General features: G+C 44.6%; 1 protein-coding gene across 1 annotated transcript in view; it reads left to right on the plus strand.

The window, feature by feature from the left end:
• CCDC88B (coiled-coil domain containing 88B) overlaps positions 1 to 21028 on the plus strand; it is a 162503-nt gene that overhangs the window by 72165 nt on the left and 69310 nt on the right. Inside the window, exons 7-10 of the mRNA XM_044269660.1 lie at positions 2072 to 2212; positions 7356 to 7513; positions 20019 to 20100; positions 20588 to 20737. Of these exons, the coding sequence (XP_044125595.1) occupies positions 2072 to 2212; positions 7356 to 7513; positions 20019 to 20100; positions 20588 to 20737 (531 nt within the window). The remainder of the gene's footprint in view (positions 1 to 2071; positions 2213 to 7355; positions 7514 to 20018; positions 20101 to 20587; positions 20738 to 21028) is intronic.

Raw genomic sequence — 21028 nt, forward strand, 5'->3', positions numbered from 1 at the left:
AATAGTGTTTTTTGGCAAAAAAGTGTGTTTTTAAAACCCCAGAAAATGATGTCTGTATTTCTAGCTTAAATTGCACACTGACTAATCCAGATGTATATTGCCAAAAAAAGTGTTTTTTTGGTAACAGAATATGAAAGCTGTATATATTAAACTCGAATTTAATACTTGCAGATCAGGAAAATAGTGTTTTTTGGCAAAAAAGTGTGTTTTTAAAACCACAGGAAATGATGGCTGTATTTGTAGCTAAAATTGCACACTGACTAATCCAGATGTTGTATATTGCCAAAAAAGTGGTTTTTTTTGGTAACAGAATATGAAAGCTGTATATATTAAACTTGAATTTAACACTTGCTGATCAGGAAAATAGTGGTTTTTGGCAAAAAAAAAAGTGTGTTTTTAAAACCCTAGAAAATTATGGCTGTATGTCTAGCTTAAATTGTACACTGACTAATCCAGATGTTGTATATTGCCCAAAAATAGTTTTTGGGTAACAGAATATGAAAGCTGTATATATTAAACTTGGATTTAACACTTGCTGATCAGGAAAATAGTGTTTTTTGGCAAAAAAGTGTGTTTTTAAAACCCCAGAAAATGTTGGCTGTGTTTTTAGCTTAAATTGCACACTGACTAAGCCTGCAAATGCACCAGATGTTGTAAATTTTCCCAAAAATGTGGATTTTCAATGTCCCAAAAGCTCAGATGCAGTGCTGGCGCACTGAGCTTGCATAAAATGGCCGCCGCCGCCCATTTTATGTCACTGGGCTCAGGGCAGGATAAAAAAAAATGTGCCCTGCACCCACAAAACACAATGTATGTAGATCGCTGAGTTAGATTCAGATTTTGAGCAAAGAGTCTCTCCTATTCTCTCCCTGAAATCACCAGCAGCATCCTCTCCCTACACAAAGCACAGCAGAGTGACGTGCAGTGCTACGTCTCTCCAGCTTATATAGAGGCTGGGTCACATGCTACACTGGCCAATCACAGCCATGCCATTAGTAGGCATGGCTGTGATGGCTTCTAAGGTCAGACAGTTAACCGCTTGTTGATTGGCTGCTCTGCAGCTTTTCAAAAAGCGCTAAGAAAGCGCCAAACACCGAAGCCGAACTTTTACTGAAATGTTCGGGTTCGGGGTCCAAAAATCCTAAAGTTCGGTACGAACCCGAACTTTACAGTTCGGGTTCGCTCAACCCTAATTGTTGCTACTGGGGAGTGGTGAACTGAGACAGTCTGGCAGTGGTAAAACACAGCTTGTATAATTGTGTGTAGGCTGTAGCTTAAGCAGTGTGTGCTGTGCCTGAACCTTGGAAGGGATCAGTGTTGGGGAGTCTTTTGGGGCTATGTCAGCCAAAGTGAGTTGGGTGGCACTGGACCTAAACCAAAGGGAGGCTACAGCTAAGTCCTAGAGGGCCTATGGGAAGTCTAGTCTAGGGGCTGATGGTCAGCATATTGGGAGGTTGTCTGCCTTGATGCCTGTTTGTGGCCTGGTTGGTTTAGTCATGTGGTGAATGGGAATGCAGGGAAGGGTCAAGTGTGAAAAAGCCCTTAGGAATCGGGTGGAAGTAGGAGTTTCCTTTGACCCGATTGCATGCTGAAAGTTGTAAGTGTGAGTGAATGTGTTACTGTACATTTCCTATGAGGGAAATCTTGACCATCCTCTTAAACTCTCTTCTATAGATGCACCTCTACCCCCATCTACCGGTGACATCTCAGCGTAGGCTCCATCACAGCAGTCCCCACTGACTGACAACTCTTCCTCATTGCACTCAGGGAACTTCTTTCCTGGTGCCAACTACCCAGAATGAGTGTGGCAACACCACTGTGGGCAGGGGTCAGCCAGTCCCTCGCTATGCATAGGCTACTCAGGTGCATGAACTCTGTGGGAACATAATTAGACAATACAGCATGACATTTCAAACAAAAAAAATGTTGACTCCTCCTAAAGGCACATACAACTAAACATTATTTTGTAGAGGATAAGTGTAGGTTATCAATTCTTCACCCACTTACAACCTCTTACTTATTGTCTCTTTACTCAGTCTCTAATGACAGTTCTTTTTTACTCTCTTCAAAGATGACTCAAGACCCTCAGAAAGTATTAGTTCTCCCAGAGTCAGAGTTGTGTCAGCTCTCCCATTCTGACCTGGAGGATGTGGTCCATGTGTTATGTGCTCACTTAAAGGAAATCCTGAAGCAGAGAGATGATGCTCTGGAGGTAAGAATAATATTATTTTGCTTGTGTGTTGTGCTGTAATAGTATCAGAATGTTTTATTTCTTGCTAATACACAACAATACAGTAAATTCACCTATATAGCCTTAGGTAACCTAAGAAATTGAGTTATTAGAGATTGAAAGTGCAGGCTTTGCATGATTACCCAAGAGCTATGTTAAACCTTTCCTCACCATCATATCCAATTTAGACTCTGCTGTTTGTATTAAGTGTATATTTGTTTGGGGCCAAAAGTTTGCATCCTGCTAACATTAGTGTAAGGATCAATAAGGCTTCTTTTTACCCCTTTTACGACTTATAACTCATGTATTACTTTTATCATTCAGCTCAAGACCCATTATTATTAAAAACACAATTTGCTAGTGTACTCACAACCGAGCAGCTAGAGGTTATTGGACAGCTGATATACTGTATATTGCTGTAGCTCTTTTAAACTTTTCCAGCTTAACATCCTAAACAAATAAACATTTTAAGAGATATAGCGGCACAGTAGCATAAAGCAGCAGGTGGTGTTCAATTCCTGCATGTATGGGACATAAGAGCAGCCAAAAATGAAATTGAAAAAAAACTAAATTAAAATGTAAATACCCTTCTGTTAAATACTTTAATTTGCTATTTAAATTTTCACTCCAAGCATGGTTAATATGTGACAAAAGTAGAATAAAAAAAATCCCTTTGTCAATTAATTAAAATTTTTGTCATTTAATTTTCATCACACATACTGCAATTTTATGGTTAAAAAAATGGATAAATGAGGCAAAGTGACATTTTAAGGCCTAGTTCACACGAACGTATGGCTTTTATAGTTTTTTGCGGTCCGTTATTCACGGATCCGTTGTTCCGTTTTTGAGTTCCGTTGTGTTTCCGTTCCGTTGTTCCGTTCCGTTTTTCCGTATGCCATGTACAGTTTACAGTAATTACATAGGAAAAATTGGGCTGGCCATAACATTTTCAATAGATGGTTCAGAAAAAACGGAACGGAAACGGAAGACATACGGATGCATTTCCGTATGTGTTCCGTTTTTTTTGCGGATCCATTGACTTGAATGGAGCCACGACCCGTGATTTACGGCCAAATATAGGACAAGCTCTATCTTTCAACGGAAAAACGGAAAAACGGAAACGGAAGGCATACGGAACACATTCCGTTTTTTTTGCGGAACCATTGAAATGAATGGTTCCGTATACGGACCGTATACGGAACACAAAAAAACACCCGCAAAAAAAGGCCTAGTTCACACGAACGTTTTTTTTTGCGGGTGTACGGGACGTTTTTTTGTGTTCCGTATACGGTCCGTATACGGAACCTTTCATTTCAATGGAATGTGTTCCGTATGCCTTCCGTTTCCGTTTTTCCGTTTTTCCGTTCCGTTTAAAGATAGAGCTTGTCCTATATTTGGCCGTAAATCACGGGTCGTGGCTCCATTCAAGTCAATGGATCCGCAAAAAAAACGGAACACATACGGAAATGCATCCGTATGTCTTCCGTTTCCGTTCCGTTTTTTCTGAACCATCTATTGAAAATGTTATGGCCAGCCCAATTTTTCCTATGTAATTACTGTAAACTGTACATGGCATACGGAAAAACGGAACGGAACAACAGAACGGAAACGGAAACACAACGGAACTCAAAAACGGAACAACGGATCCGTGAAAAACGGACCGCAAAAAACTATAAAAGCCATACGTTCGTGTGAACTAGGCCTAAGATTAATTTTTCATCCCTGAATGCTATTTCTGTGACAAAATTAAAATGACCAGCATCACCTGCTGCTGATTTAATTTTCATTTCATGTTTTTTCATTTATATTTCTCATTTTTTTATTTTCTTTTTCAAATTGTTCAATACTCAAATAGATGTTAATTAGGACTAGTGGGCATGGCTCAACATGTAATTAGATGTTAATCAGCCCCAGACTGAACATAGGTGATAAGTGGGAAAAGGGGTAAAAAGAAACCTCAAGGCTGGTCGTTTATAATAGCAAGAAGCCTAAGGCCTCTTTCACACGGGTGAGATTTCCGCGCGGTTGCAATGCGTGAGGTGAACGCATTGCACCCACTCTCAATCCGGACCCATTTATTTCTATGGGGTTGTGCACATGAGCGGTGATTTTCACACATCACTTGTACGTTGCGTGATAATCGCAGCATGCTTTATATTCTGCGCTTTTCACGCAACGCAGGCCCTATAGAAGTGAGTTGCTCGGAGATGATCTGAATGGGGACCCGATCCATATTATTTTCCCTTATAACATGGTTAAAAGGGAAAATAATAGCATTCTTACTACAGAATGCTTAGTAAAATTGGGATGGAGGGGTTAAATTTTTTTTTTATAATAATTTAACTCACCTCATCCACTTGTTCGCGCAGCCCGGCTTCTCTTCTGTCTTCTTCTTTCATGACCAGGAGGAAAAGGACCTGTGGTGACGTCACTGTGCTCATCACATGGTCCATCACATGACCCGTCACCATGGTGATTGACCATGTGATGAGCGCAGTGACGTCACCACAGGTCCTTTTCCTCCTGGTTATCAAAGAAGAAGACAGAAGAGAAGCAGGGCTGCGTGACCAAGTGAATGAGGTGAGTTAAATAATTTTTTTAACCCCTCCATCCCTATTTTACTAAGCATTCTGTATTAAGAATGCTATTATTTTACCTTAAAACCATGTTATAAGGGAAAATAATAAAATCTACACAACACCTAACCCAAACCCGAACTTCTGTGAAGAAGTCCGGGTTCGGGTTTGGGTACCAAACATGCCGATTTTTCTCACGCGCGTGCAAAATTCATTAAAACGCTTTGCACTCGCGCGGAAAAATTGTGCATTTTCCCGCAATGCACCCGCATCTTATCCGGCAATCACACGCGACGCCCGTGTGAAAGAGGCCTGAGGCCCCTTTCACACGGGCGAGAATTCCGCGCCGGTGCAATGCGTGAGGTGAACTCATTGCACCCGCACTGAATCAGGACCCATTCACTTCAATGAGGCTGTGCAGATGAGCGGTGATTTTCACGCATCACTTGTGTGTTGTGTGAAAATCGCTGCATGTTCTATATTCTGCATTTTTCACGCAACGTAGGCCCCATAGAAATGAATGGGGCTGTGTGAAAATCTCATAGCATCTGTAAGCAAGTGCGGGTGCAATGCTATTTTCACGCATGGTTGCTAGGAGATGATGTTAGTAAATTGATAAAAGTCAATTTACTGTATTAGTTTCCCTTATGACATGGTTATAAAGCAAAATAATAGCATTCTTAATACAGAATGCTTAGTAAAATGATGCTTTAGGGGTTATAAAATAAAAACTATTAACTCACCTCATCCACTTGATCGCGCAGCCAGCATCGTCTTCTTTCTTCTTCTTTGAGGACCTGCAAAAGGACATTTGATGACGTAATTGGGGCCTTTGGTGACATCAGCGCAGGTCCTGCTGAATTAAGATAGAAGATTCTTCTTTCTCGAATGTATTGTCGCGCGACATTGGTGCTACATAATGCGCAAGAAATGTTGCAGTGTAGTTGTACTCTATCTGTTGCGCGACTTATTGTCATGCGACACATGTCCTCGTGTAGACCTAGCCTTAAACCTGAGTTGGTAAATCTGAAATGGAAGACAAGCTCTAGACAAGAGGAAATGTAGTTGAGATCCTAAGGCCTCTATAGAAATGGCACTGAGTAGATAAGGCTAGGTCTACACAACGACATTTGTCACGCAACAAAAAGTCAGATAGGGCGCAATATTTGTCGCGCAACATTTTGTTGCACTAATGTCGTGCGCCAATTTTTATAATGGCAGTCTATGGTGTCGCACTGCAACATGCGACGTGCTACGACTGCGACGCAACAGTCGCAGAAAAATCCATCTCGAATGGATTTTCTGCGACTGTTGCGTCGCAGTCGCAGCATGTTGCAGTGCGACACCATAGACTGCCATTATAAAAATTGTCGCGTGACATTAGTGCAACAAAATGTTGCGCGACAAATGTCGTTGTGTAAACCTAGCCTAAGGGCTTGGAGTTCAAATGAAACCTAAAGAAGGAGCTATGGATGTTGCTGTAGCTCTTGGCCTCTTGAATACCTGTCGATAGATATCAAGGAATGTGGTAGGTGAACCAATATAGCATAGTACAGACTAAAAAGGATCAGCCAACATAGGAAGACTGAAACAAAACACAATAGCAATAATGAAGTAAGCGACGTCAGGCAGAGACAGGGGTGGTGTGCAGAAAGCAAACAGGAGTAAACAAGGAGGAATCACACAACACACAGATGCGGAAGACCATGCACCCTCTTCTTATTTAAATACCCTCCCCCCCTTTATATCCAAGGTTGACATCACCTGCACAAATGATCCCTGCCAAGGACACAAGGACATAAATAGTTAATATTACGTGCTTGAATCATACAATTACCCCCAAAGCATGTCTTGGTCAGTTTTAATAATTGTTTATCCATATATTGAAAGTTCACTCAGTTAAAGACTATTTTGACAATCATCCACTATGGATCAGAAGGTTACAATTTACATACAGATATTCAAACATATGATATATGCAAATAACTCACATGACACAAATATGAAGATATAAGGCTACTTTCACACTCGCGTTTGGTGCGGATCCATCATGGAGTTGCGCAAACGCATCAGTTCAGATAATACAACCGCATACATCTGTTCAGAACGGATCCATTTATATTATCTTTAACATAGCCAAAACGGATCCGTCTTGAACACCATTGAAAGTCAATGCGGAACAGATCCGTTTTCTATTGTGCCAGATTGTGTCAGTGAAAACGGATCCCTCTCTATTGACTTACATTGTGTGTCAGGACGGATCCATTTGGCTCAGTTTTGTCAGACGGACACCAAAATGCTGCAAGCAGCGTTTTGGTGTTTGCCTCCAAAGCGGAATGGAGGTGGAACGGAGCCAAACTGATGCATTCTGAACAGATCCTTATCCATTCAGAATGCATTAGGGCAAAACTGCTCCGTGTTGGACCGCTTGTGAGTTCCCTGAACGGATCTCACAAATGGAAACTAAAACACCAGTGTGAAAGTAGTCTAAGCCTAGAATATAGCTTTTCTAAATTCCCAATAATAAACTTGAAGTGATTAATTTACAGCGGCATTCAATCATCCGATGTGACCAACAGAAAAGAACGACTGATCCGAGGTCACAAGCAGTGTCTCAAAATGTGATTTCTGATCCAAATGCTTGGCAAAATCATTCTCTGCGCATTGCAGATCTGCAGAGCAAGCTACGTCGTGTACGTCAAGAGCTGTAAGTCATATGTAGAATGATAGATCTTATGCGCATCCTCTGACATGTATGACAAGGGGCTATATATATCAACATTAATGAAAATATTTAAAAAACGAATTTGGCCAACAATGGTGCCTTTGCAACACTGGGGTCCTGTCAGTAAATCCTGACAGGATTCCTAGGAGAGACAGTAAGAGTCCTGATACCCCACCCCCACAAATCTCCCTGCATTAGTATGTGTACATGGAATACTATCAATCATAGTGTGTGGGCAGGGAGTTCAGGACTCTCACTGACTTGCCTAGGAGTCCTGTCAGGATTTACATTTTCTTTTTACAAGAAATTCTGCTCCATATCATATAAAGCTATATATAACAGACAGGCCGCCACCAGGGCAGTACTGGCAGTACTGCAGTCAGGGGTCCTGCACAGTGGGGGCCTCGGCAGCCTTATTAATAATCACTTCAGTGCAGCGAATATGAAGCTTTGCTGGATATAGTTTGGAAGAGGGGCCCTCTGTCAGCACGTATTAGATTTACTGAAGAAATTATTTTACAGGTTTTTGAACCACAGACCTTCAGTATGGCAGACAGAAGAGTTACCATTACACTACAAACCTGTCATGGGGAAGGGCTGAATTTTCTATTCTACAAAAACTAGCATAATGTTAAATAGTATATTACCAAAATAAAGGGAAAAATGTAACCATTTGCCAATCACCTTGAATAATGTGTTAACGCCATTGTATTGTTTATCATTAGAGATGAGCGAATTTTTCAAAAATTCGATTCGCCGGTTCGCCGAATTTTGGGGGGAAAATTTGGGTCGATCCGAATATATTTGCGGCAAGTTTTTTTTACAGCTATTTCTTGATTGTTGAGAGCCTTTATAGTGGTGTAGAACACTGTGCCTTGCAGTAAAATGCATAGGGAGTCTGCTTTGGTAGTGAAATAATACTGTGAGTCCGTATGATATGCAGATAACAGGCGTCTCATTTTGCCTTCTTTCTGACAGATCAGAAAAACGGTCAAATAACAGATGTCAGCCAAGCCAAAAAGGCTAAATAGCGTCCCAGTCATGAAGTAGGGAGGGTGGGAACAGCATGTGAAGTCCACAGAGTGGCCCTATGACATAGTTGTGAGGTGGAAGCAGCATAAGAAGGCCACAGAGTGGCAAGACAATGAGAGATTGCAGAGGTGGCAGCAGAATGAGGAGTCCACAGAGTGGCACAATGACAGAGTGTGGAGGTGGCGGCAGCATTAGGAGGCCACAGAGTGGCACAATCACAGAGTGCGGAGGTGGCGGCAGCATGAAGAGACTACAGAGTGGCACAACAGTGAGAGATTGTGAAGGTGGCAGCAGCATGAGGAGGCCACAGAGTGGCACGACGATGAGAGATTGCGTAGGTGGCAGCAGCATGAGGAGGCCACAGAGTGGCACCACGATGAGAGATTGTGGAGGTGGCAGCAGAATGATAAGGCCACAGAATGGCACTACTGTGAGAAATTGCAGAGGTGGCAGCAGCATGAGGAGGCCACAGAGTGGCACAATGACAGAATGTGGAGGTGGCAGCAGCATGAGGAGGCCACAGAGTGGCACAATGACAGAATGTGAAGGTGGTGGCAGCATCAGGAGACTACCGAGCATGACGACGAGATATTGCGGAGGTGGCAGCAGCATGAGAAGGCCACAGAGTGGCACGAAGACGAGAGATTGCGGAGGTGGCAGCAGCATAAGGAGACCACAGAGTGGCACAACGACGAGAGATTGAGGAGGTGGCAGCAGCATGAGGAGGCCACAGAGTGGCACAACGGCGATAGATTGTGGAGGTGGCAGCAGCATGAGGAGGCCACAGAATGGCACCACGACGAGAGATTGCAGAGGTGGCAGCAGCATGAGGATCCCACAGAGTGGCACAATTACAGAGTGTGGAGGTGGAGGTGGCGGCAGCATGAGGAGGCCACAGAGCGGCACAGTGACAGAGTCTGGAGGTGGCGGCAGCAGCATCAGGAGGAGGCCACAGGGTGGCACAATAATAGAGTAGAGGTGGTAGCAGCATGAGGAGGCCACAGAGTGGCACAATGACAGAGTCTGGAGTTGGTGGCAGCATCATCAGGAGGAGGCCACACGGTGGCACAATGACAGAGTCTGGAGGTGACAGCAACATCTGTCAAGGAACCATGAACCAGACGTACAACAAGAGATACGTGGAAATAAGAAGGCTTTATTGCAAATCAAGCTGTAAGCAGAAGTCCAAACGGCTGGCTAAACCGGAGCAGGGTCTTGCGAAGCCAGAGGTCAGGAACCAGAAGGGTAGTCAGACGAAGCCAGGATCAGGAACCAGAAGGGTAGTCAGACGAAGCCAGGATCAGGAACCAGCGGGGTAGTCAGACGAGGCCAGGATCAGGAACCAGAAGCAGCAGCAGTCTTAGAAGCATGTGCACACAGGAGGACCAAGCAAGGAACTGAAGCCACAGACCTCCTATATATATGAGCTAGGCATCCAGCTCCTCCCAGTGGGAAGGAGAAGCCGCAGGGTGGGAGGCTACAAGAAACCCAGAAACCAAGATGGCCGCCAGCACATGTCAAACGAAGGAGAACAGCAAGAAGGTAAGACCATGACAACATCATCAGAAGGAGGCCACAGAGTGGCACAATGACAGAGTCTGGAGGTGGCAGCAGCATCATCAGAAGGCCACAAAGTTGCACAATGACAGAGTGTGGAGGTGGCAGCGGCAGCAGCATCTGGAGACCACAGAGTAGCAAGGTGACATAGTGTGGAGGTGGCAGCAGCATCAGGAGGCCACAGAGTGGCAAGGTGACATAATGTGGAGGTGGCAGCAGCATCAGGAGGCCACAGAGTGGCAAGGTGACATAGTGTGGAAGTGGCAGCAGCATCAGGAGACCGCAAAGTGGCAAGGTGACATAGAGTGGAGGTGGCAGCAACATCAGGAGACTATAGAGTGACCCGGTTACAGAGTGGGGTGGCAATACCAATACCAGCTGAAGATGGTGGGTGAAAGAAGGAGCACTTGGCATCTGATGTGTGGCATCAGGCAGGTGGCAGCATCAGAATAGTAGCTGAGGCAGGTAGCCAGAAGAAATCGGTCTCTTTTGTCAAAGTGTTGGTGTGGCACCATGAATGATCTAGTCTGATGCATCAGGCATTGGTGGGTGGAAATCCTGGCTGATCCATGCCTGATTCATCTTGACAAAGGTCAGTCTCTCCACATTTTGGGTGGACAGGCGAGTTCTTCTTGGTGTAACTATGGCCCCCGACGCACTAAACTCCCGCTCTGATGCCACTAGTGGCCTGAGCAGGACAGCTTTTCCAGGGAAAACTCTGCCAGTTGCAATCACAAATCCAGTTTGGCTGCCCAGTAGTCCAGCGGATCTTCAATGTAGGGTGGCAGAGTGCTGTCCAAGTATGCCACCACCTGCTGGTTCAGGTCCTGCTCCAGGTCTAGGTGCTGGTGAGTGAAAGCTGCTCATCAGCGATTCTAGACTCAGGCTTATGCTGATAGAGCTGGTACTGCTCCTGCCACCCCACCCTTCCCCAGCAGCCATGTCAGTGGAATGTGAGCGCAGAGGGCCCCCTGGTCGGACCTGTGAGAGGTTGGACGATGGCGCAGATAGGCAGCGGCCAACTGACTACATAGGAAGTCTCTATAGTAGTTCAGTTTGTCCTCCCTCTCAGCGAGTGTAAAAGGTCCCCATTTTGGATCGGAAGCAAGGGTCCAACAAGGTGGAGAGCCAGAAGTAATCCATTTGCCGAATGGTGACAATTTGGCTGTCACTACTCAAGCAAGTGAGCATGCATCGGGCGATTTGTGCAAGTGACTCGGAGGGATTCCCTTCCTTATTCTCCACTGCATACTGCCACGGTGTGTCTGGGTCCTCTCCCTCATCTTCCTCATCGCTCTGTAGCTCCTCTGGCTGCTCCTGCTCCTCCTTTCCTGTCACCTGTGTATAAAAACCACCCATTTTGCTACACATTGCTTGTGCTCCAATGTCCTCCTGCTCCTCCTCAGCCCCCACAGGGCTCATGTGGCCATGAGATCTAGGTGCCACGTCTCTAGTCCCCTAACCAGCCAGATTTACCAGCATCTGTTCCAGGACTTGAAGCAGTGGAATTACATTGTTCATCCCGTAGTCCTGGCGACTGACAAATAACTTGAGCCTGAGCAAAAGGCAGGTATAACGCATGAGCTGCCACTCCTGTCCGCTTGGATCATCAAGAAATCGTTTATGGCCTTTTTCTGTTTGTATAGTCGGTCCAACATATGGAGGGTGGAATTCCAACTAGTGAAAATGTTGCATATCAGCCTATGTTGGGAGATGCCGTTCTGCCACTGCAGCTCAAGGAGGGTTTGCTTTGCAGTGTACGAGTGGCTGAAGTGGATGCAAAGTTTTCTGGCCATTTTTAGGATGTTTTGCAGATGGGTGGAAGACTTCAGGAACTGCTTGACAACCAGATTGAACACGTGTGCCATGCAGGGCGCATGACACAGCCCTCCTTGAACCAGCGCTGACACAATGTTCTTCCTGTGTTCGGTCACCATGGCTCCGATTTTGAGTTGTCGCCGAGAAAGCCAGGATTCGATTTCTTGACTAAGGACATGGAGCAGTTCCTCCCCTGTGTGATTCGCCCAGGGAAACGAGGCTCAAGGACTGGCCCACCTTCTGTTCTACATGTGTGTGCAGGGCTGGTACTGCCTTTTTGGCTAAGAAATGACGACTTGGGACTCTCTCAGCTCGGCAGAAGCCATCAGTTCTCTGAAAGGTGCAGAGTCCACCACTTGGAAAGGGAGGGACTGCAGCACCAGCAACTTGGACAGGAGCACATTCAGCTTCTGTGCCGTTGGATGCGTGCACGCATACTGTTGTCTCTTGGCATTCGCTTCAGTGATCAATTGCTGATGGAATGACTGGATGAGGAGAAGGAGCAGGAGCATTAGGACCAGCAGATGATGGGATGGACAGACAGCTCCCTTTGGCTGAGGTGGTGGAGCCTTGACTGCCTGAAACCGGGTGCATGCCACTGGGTGATGCAGTGGTTGTTGCGGAGGGCTGGACCACCACATCGGAGCCACGGTTCTCCCAGGCCACTTTATGGTGATGCTGCATATGTTGACAAAGGGCCGTGGTGCCAACATTGACACCCTGGCCACGATTTACTTTCTGCCCACATATTTTAGATATGGTAATGTTCACCTCCTCTGGCGGCTTAACAAAGAACTGCCACACCGCCGAGTAGGTGAGTTTACCCCCAACCCTATGCACTATCTGACTGCTACCGCCACTGCCTCGGTGAACCTGTGCACCCCTCTTCCTGGGCAGGTAGTCTCCTGCAAAGCGGGTGGTCTACACCGGGCACGTTTTACTCCCGACCTCCCACTGCTGCCACCCTTCTGACTCCCGGCCACACTAGTGACTTGCTGGCTCACTGGCAAGCTGCCACCCTCTTCTCCTGATTTATTATGATGAAGCCCCTTCATCACCCGGCTCCCAAGTGCGATCAGCTACATCATCATCACTGTATGCACGTCACTGATGTCCTCCTCAACCGCGGCGATCAGGGCAGTCTTTAACGCGGTACTAAGGAAGCGCTTTCATTATGGTGGGGTAGCCTGTGGGGAGTCAGCCTCTGGACAAGAGGATAGGGGAGGGCAGAGGCCGACTGCACTCTGCCCAGATGCCAGCTCTTCCACTGGGATGGGGTCAGGGAATTCTACCCCCAGGACCTTGTTGTAGGTCGGCTGTGGAGAGGAGGAATCTCTTACCTCCTCCTCCTGGCATTCCTGCGGGGTTGGTGGGGGATCTGTACCGGCTGTCAAGCATGCTGGTAGGCCTGGTGCAGAGACCGCGGTCCCATCTGCACCATCGGAGTTAGGGGTGCTGTCCCCCTGTGGTTGGGGAGAGAGACCAGTTGTCTCCTCTCCCTTCAAGATACACTGCCGCTGGGGAATGGAGATGATGCTCTCCTCTCCCTGTAAACATACTGCCGCTGGGGAGCAAGACCGACTGTCCCAACTCCCTGAAACTCCGGCTGCCATTGGGGATCAGGGCCGACCGCCCAGCATCCCTGTAGGGCCGGTGGAGAGACCTCGGTCCCTTCTCCACCTGCCATATGGGGTTCCCCCAGGACCAGTCTTTGAGGTCCCCTACCTCCGCAGCTGGTACTGAAGCAGGGGATACTTGTCTGGTCTTCCCAGCTGTAAGGTTGTAGGTCTGCGACTGCCACCCAACTCTCTGGCAGTGTATATTGGGGCCGAATTTAGATGAGGAAGTATTGGTAATCCTGCTTCAGCTCCCACTCTATTGTCACTAGAGATGCCAGGTCTTGTCTCACCTCTCTCGCTGTAGCCCAATCATGCATAGCCTCTCTGTAGTCATGGATATCCCAGAACCGGGACTCTCCAGCATCTCCGAACTCCGGTTCTGCGAAGGCCTCAAACAACAGGCCAGAGCCATCATAATCCTCACCCTCAGGTCTGTTGTGCTCAGCCATCCAGGGGGAGTGCTGAATCACGTACCACCAGAGTGCCTGGTAGGCTTCATCTAGCCAATGCTCCTTCCATACCATGCTCTCGAGTTCTGTCACCCACTCATCCAGGGGCTGCTCTCCCAGAAGGGGCATTCGCAGGGCTACTCGCATCCGCAAACGCTACTCCTCACTGGGGAGACTCTCGCCCCGCCGATGCTGTATGTCTTCCATAGCCTCGTGCCAGACGCCTTTCTCTTCCTCGTACTAGAACGCTGTCCGAAGACTAGCCGATTCCATCCTGCTGTAGCCAGGGGCGCTGTACAGATACTAGTGTTGCCCTCAATATAATCCGCGAACGGTGCCATCCCACCGCTGCCACCAATGTAGCGGTTACCCCCGGAGCGTAGAGGGGTTTCCACCACTAGAGGGTGTCTTTTTCCCGATCGTTGAGGAGTCTGCTCAGCATCCAGTAGTGATCCAAGGGAAGATAGGACCAATCCCACCGCTGCCACCATTGTAACGGATCCCCTAAGGAGGCTAGCCCTCAGGCTTCTCCAGCAGCCCCAGTGACAATTTAGTTTGTCCCACTTTAAATTCTAGTTAAAGTGGCTGATGTATTTTAAGGGTTCTTTGCTTTACATACTGTACTTTAAGGGGTTGTTTCGCTTCAGCAAGTGGCATTTATCATGTAGAGAAAGGTAATACAAGGTACTTACTAATGTATTGTGATTGTCCATATTGGCTTGGCTGGCTTAGCTGGCTTGATTCATTTTTCCATCATATTATACACTGATCTTATCCAGGGGTTACAATCATCCTGTAATCCAGGAGTGGTGGCCATGTTTGTATGCTATATGAAAAGCTCTGGCCTATGCCCCCTCCCGAAGTCACCAGAGATGCTTGCACCTTATCTAATAGTGTTCAAGCCTGACCACCGCTGCTGGATTGCAGGGTGTTTGTAACCCCTGGATATGAGCAGTGTATAATATGATGTAAAAATTAATCAAGCCAGCAAAGGAGGCAATATGGACAATCACAATACATTAGTAAGTGCCTTGTATTAACTTTCTCTACATGATAAATGTAATTTGCTGAAGTGAGAGAACCTTTAACATAGTAACATAGGGGGTCATTTACGATCAGAAATGTGAGATAGAAGCCAATTTTCCTCCTTTTAGGTGAAGAAATTCCTTCTCAACTCCAATCAGGCAATCAGAAAAACTCCCTGGATCAACTATAACCTGTAATATTATTACACTCTAGAAATACATCCAGGCCCCTCTTGAACTCTTTTAGTGAACTCACCATCACCACCTCCTCAGGCAGAGAGTTCCATAGTCTCACTGCTCTTACCGTAAAGAATCCTCTTCTATGTTTGTGTACAAACCTTCTTTCCTTCAGACACAGAGGGTGTCCCCTCGTCACAGTCACAGTCCTGGGGATAAATAGATGATGGGAGAGATCTCTGTACTGACCCCTGATATATTTATGCATAATTATTAGATTTCCCCTCATTTGTCTTTTTTCTAAGCTAAATAACCCTAATTTTGGTAACCTCTCTGGGTACTGTAGTCCACCCATTCCAGTTACTACTTTAGTTGTCCTCCTCCGAACCCTTTTTAGCTCTATTATGTCTTTCTTTTGCACAGGAGCCCAGAATTGCACACAGTACTCCATGTGTGGTCTGACTAGTGATTTATAAAGTGGCACAACTATGTTCTCATATCGTTTTTTTGCCATCCTCTGGATCAACTCTGCAGGATAACAGGTTGAACTGGATGGACATATGTCTTTTTTCAAACTTACAAACTATATTACTATGTAACATGTTGCATTGCATACAGTTAGCATATATGGGTGTACGTGATCTGAAAGGATGTATTCATACCCTAATCAGTTGAGACTGCCTTCCACATGGATGAGTGAGCCCAGAGAATGCCACAAAAACATTTCCCAGACCATAATGGCCAAAATGCCACCGCTAGCTTGTGTTCTTCCAGCAATGATTGCAGCTTGTTTGTTCTTTGATGTTTTTTCACCTGACACACCACCATCCATCTTTTCAATAAAACATAAAACGTGACTCATCGGAGAAGACAACCCTTTGCCAATAAGCGGAGGTCTAAGTCCGAAAATGTCATGAAAATTAAAGCTTTTTCTGCCAATGCAGCTTCGTTAGCAAAGGTGCAGTGACCATCCATCTACTTCAGAGCCCCGTTGTCACAGGAAATGGGGAGGGGAAAACACTAAATAACACACCGAAGGAAATTGACCGGAGTCTAGGCCTCAAAGTTAAGGAAGAGGGATTGTGACCTTTTAGGAATCCCTAGACCTCTCCCTGACACCTGCCAATATGAGTAGACCCTGAAGCTGGGAATACTCATACACCGCCACCTAAGCCCTGGAGACCCTGGAAATCCCTAGGAGTGGTGGCAGGGAATGAGACTACGGGTTAATTCCCAGATGAAGGAACCAGCGTCTCCCTGAGGCCTAGAAAACAACAAACACTAGAGAACAACAAAATGCAAAACCAAATGCACTTAGCTTATGTAAGGATGGAGGAGCAGGATATCCAAAGGAACAACACACCAGCTCAACCAACTCCAGCAGGAAATATCAACCGCATGATAAGCAGTGTGAGTAAGAACTAAATAGAGCCTCAGTAATGACCACCAGCTGCACCTGACAAGAGGTGTGGTCATTACCAAACAACAACACTGCAAGGAGAAAACAGGAGAGACTGTCAGATACCCTCTCGTGCCGCCAGTCTCTCAGATCTTCTTACCACTGTCATGGGAGGGATCGTGACACCCGTATACAGTAGGGTTTACTGAACTGTTGTTTTAGACACACGTCTGCTAGCCCGCTGGTTCATTGTGGTGGTGAGCATGTCCACTGTAGCATGTTGGTCTGCCCTCGTATACATTTGTAGCCAACATTCACCTCTCACATCAATGGCACATGGTGCGCAGCAGTTTCCATGTTACATATTCGCAATTGTGCAATTTGTCCACTCATGAATTATACATTTTCACTACAGCAGCATGAGAACAGTTCACAAACTGCTAAATTTCAGAAATACTGCCACGCTTGGCCCAAAAGCCAATAATCATCCCATTGCAACTCGGTTAAATCAGCCCTTGTACACAGCAATGAGGCATATGTGTGCAGACAGCCTATCGCACACCTTATATACTCACCAAGCCAGCACACAATACATGACTTCCTTCATGAGCTATGTTGTGCCACTCTCGAAAGTAGGAATTGGTCACAATAATGTGACTAACATGGATTTTCTCTTCCCATGTGCATAACCTTACATTTATCAGTTTTAAACCTCATCTTCCACTTCTCTGTCCATACCTTCAATCTATCCAGATCCATCTGTAGCAGTATACTGTCCTCTTCCGTGTTAATTAGTCTTCTACAAGATCATTAATAAATATATTAAAGAGAATAGGGCCCAATACTGACCCCCGTGATACACCACTAGTGACAGTGACCCAATCTGAGTGTGTTACCGTTAATAACCACCCTCTGTTTTCTATCACTGAGCCAGTTACTTACCCACATACAGACATTTTCTCCCAGTCCGAGCATTCTCATTTTATATACTAACCTTTTATGTGGTACAGTGTCAAATGCTTTGGAGAAGTCCAGATAACGACATCCATTGACCCCAGTCTAATCTATCATGAATCATGCTGATACAGTGTTATATGCTTATTTTCATTGAGATAGTTCAGGATAGTATTTCCTAGAAAACATTTAAACTGTTTACCCACAACCGATCTATAATTTCCAGGCTCTGATTTGACCCTTTTTGAATATTGGCACCACATATACTAAGCGCCAATCCTGTGGAACACTCCCTGTCAATTTGACCCTGTCGACATGACTTTCTTTTATAGGCCGGCATAACGGAAACCAGATGGATCCGTTATGCTTGCCCAAAGACCTGTATTATGACGGATCAAAGGTGCCTCTAAATGTTATTCTGTTATTTTCTGTTGTAACCATGTTATAACGGAAAGCAATAACGGAATTCATGATGGTGATGTGAACCCACCCTTAGTGTGGATTGTCAGTAGTTGAAAGCTTCGTAGTCCACTTGTTACATATTCATTATTAATTTATTGACTTTGCAACTATTTGATATAAAATGTTGCTATCGCATTCCAAAAGCATGGGGCAAATAGATACTGCAGACGTAGTGTGAATCCCTTAGAAAGGCACTAGGTAAAAATAGTAGCAGTAAAACCACTATAAGCTAAAACCACAAGAGAATCATAAACCCTTTTAAAAAATAAAAATGATTTACATATCAGTGATTACCTAAAGTTATGAAAAGTTGTACTAAGTTTCAGACTGCAGTCTTCATGCCTTCATTCATTTGTATCCCCTAATCTTCATTTTGCAACCTCCTAATCTCAGACTTTTCTCATGTGAGGTGTCTCTCTAAAAATGCTGAATGTGAGGCCTATGTGTCTAGGATAATGCTGCCTTCACTAGCTGTATGCATGACACAGCTTTATTATTGGACTAATTTCGCCTTCAGTAGATGGTCTACTCTCCCCATTGCTGACACTGATGCAGCCGCCACCTTCAGAATTTGCCTCTCTACACTGTTATACAGTCTCTGTGATCTCTTTTTCCTACCTCTTTCAGTCTCTGATGTGTTTCCCCTTTCCATCTACCCTGCTCTGGAGTGTGAAACCTTCACTACTCTTGGCAGCCTTTCAGTAAAGCTATTCATGCACAGCCAGTAAATGAAAGTAACAAAAATTACTGTAAATGTTGCTATACAAGGACAATTACTTTTTCACATGGGTGATAAAAGGGGTTTGATAACTTTTTTTTCTTTAATAAATTAAATAATATTTTAAAATCTGCATATTGTCTAGGGACAGATGGATTGGAAGGGCTGGATTTTTGCTAGAAGATAAGGCGCTGTCAGAAGGTGGCTGACACAACGTATTCCCCATTCGCCAATAAAATAAAAATGCATGATCAGATCAATGACTAGATGTAGCCAACTGGCTACTCATGTGATGAGAGGCATATCATTAGTACTTAGATAGTGTACTTATAGGGAGAGAATGCACTATGTGTGAGGATTAGATATGTGCAAAGTTTTCAAAAATTTGATTTGTATGCTTCGCTGAATTTTTCCCAAAAATGTGCTTGGTTCTGAATTAATTTGTTAAGTGCATTAAATCAGTTATATGCTGACCTGCATCTCGGTGTAGATCACTGTGCATTGCAGCACCATGCATATCTAGTCCTTTCTAGTAGTGAAAGCGTTACTGTGACAAGCAGATTGACACCCTAATAACAGTAGTATTAGAAAGCTTATTCACCCCAATTTGAGAATCAAGGCATAATAGAATTGCTTATCTATTTAACAAGGTGGATACCCCAATAATAGTTAAATTACACAGCTTATTTATGCCAATTTGAGAATCAAGGCCTAATGAAATTGCTTATCTTTTAAACAAGGCAGACACCATTCAATTAGATAGCTCTGTGCCCTACACAGCGATTGATTCAAAGTGGGCTGTCTTCTATTAATCCCTTTGCCTTCAGATAACCGAGCCTGCATTGTACCTGCCCTATTCCTTCTGTCTCCCTATGCTCTCCTTACAGTGTGTAAAAACTCTCCCTATAATCTCCCTACTCTGTCCCTGTAGTCGTCCTATCCAATATGCCACAATTAAAGGCTTCTTCAACACTGTCCCTAGCGCTTGTTACATCTATCCCTATGCTCAGGCTACATTTTTCTTTAACTTCGATTCCACTTTCGATGCTTCAATTCACTCAACACCAGTGAGGATTATCAGAAAATATGTGTTTAGGAACATCATTACAACTGCAAGCAACAGTCTCAGATAACATCTTTTGTTTTCATGTTGTAGGTTGAGCTAATATTTGTGAAGATTACTAATTCACTTGGAATTAGTGCAACCCTTCATATACCACATTCACCAAATGAATTTATTAGTTAATGTTTGTGATTTTCTGTTTGTGTTTTCTAAGGGAAGAGAAATCAGAGGAATTACTTGACAGTCAACAACAAGTTCAATTACTAGAGGTGGAGTTACGAAAAATGCACCAGCAGGTACAGTAAAAATTAAATCTACATTATTGACAGAATATGTGCTCCAGGGTTTCCAAAATATCCAAATTTTTAATAGTATGCCACTTATCATATGGAGCAGAAAGGCCTTTTTGGTCCCCTTAGGTCCCAGGGCCCAGATGCAACTGCAACCACAGTATCCCTTATAGCTATGCCCCAGCAATGCATTTTATACTCACTATAGTTTACAATTACCAGCCCCTAATAATTTTATATCATATGGACATCAAATCCCACTTTAAACCATGTCCTTTGCTCTAGGTCTGTCCATGTATTATATGTCACCCTTCCATTTGACTGGCCAACATGTGATACTACATTTCCCCTGGTGATATAAGGCAAAATGATAGGTGTTAATGAAGCTAGGCGCAATATGAAAATTATTTAATTCTGTCACTTGCTGCAAGGTTTAATAACATCATTTTCCCAGTGTATATCAGAAATAACCAAGTTCCTCTTTGTTCTCAAGGTCTGTGAACTCTCCCAAATGGCTGCACAGTCTCGTAGTTATCGTGATGAACTTGATGCGCTAAGAGAGCGTTCACGGCGCTCTGAGGGACAAGTAAATTCTCTCATGGAGAAGTTACGCACCATGGACCTTGTTCAACGAGCGTTACAGGTCTGACTCCTGCACAAGTACTGTATATATCATGTATAATACACTGGCTTCATTGACACTTGATTATATTATGTATAAAATGTAGTTGGCATGATGGGTAAATGGCATCACATGGATACGTACCTAGATATGTTTTTTTATGGTCCTCAGCTGAATGTTTCCAATCTTTATCTTATGTATCCTAAGGCTGGATTCATTTAAAAAAGGCATAAAAAAGCATGGAGACAAAAAGGAGATCTTCTGGGTGTAGTATATTAAAGGGGTTGTCCGAGTTATGAAAAAAAAAATATA

This window comes from Bufo gargarizans, chromosome 10, assembly GCF_014858855.1.
Source record: "Bufo gargarizans isolate SCDJY-AF-19 chromosome 10, ASM1485885v1, whole genome shotgun sequence".
NCBI classification, from domain to species: Eukaryota; Metazoa; Chordata; class Amphibia; order Anura; family Bufonidae; genus Bufo; species Bufo gargarizans.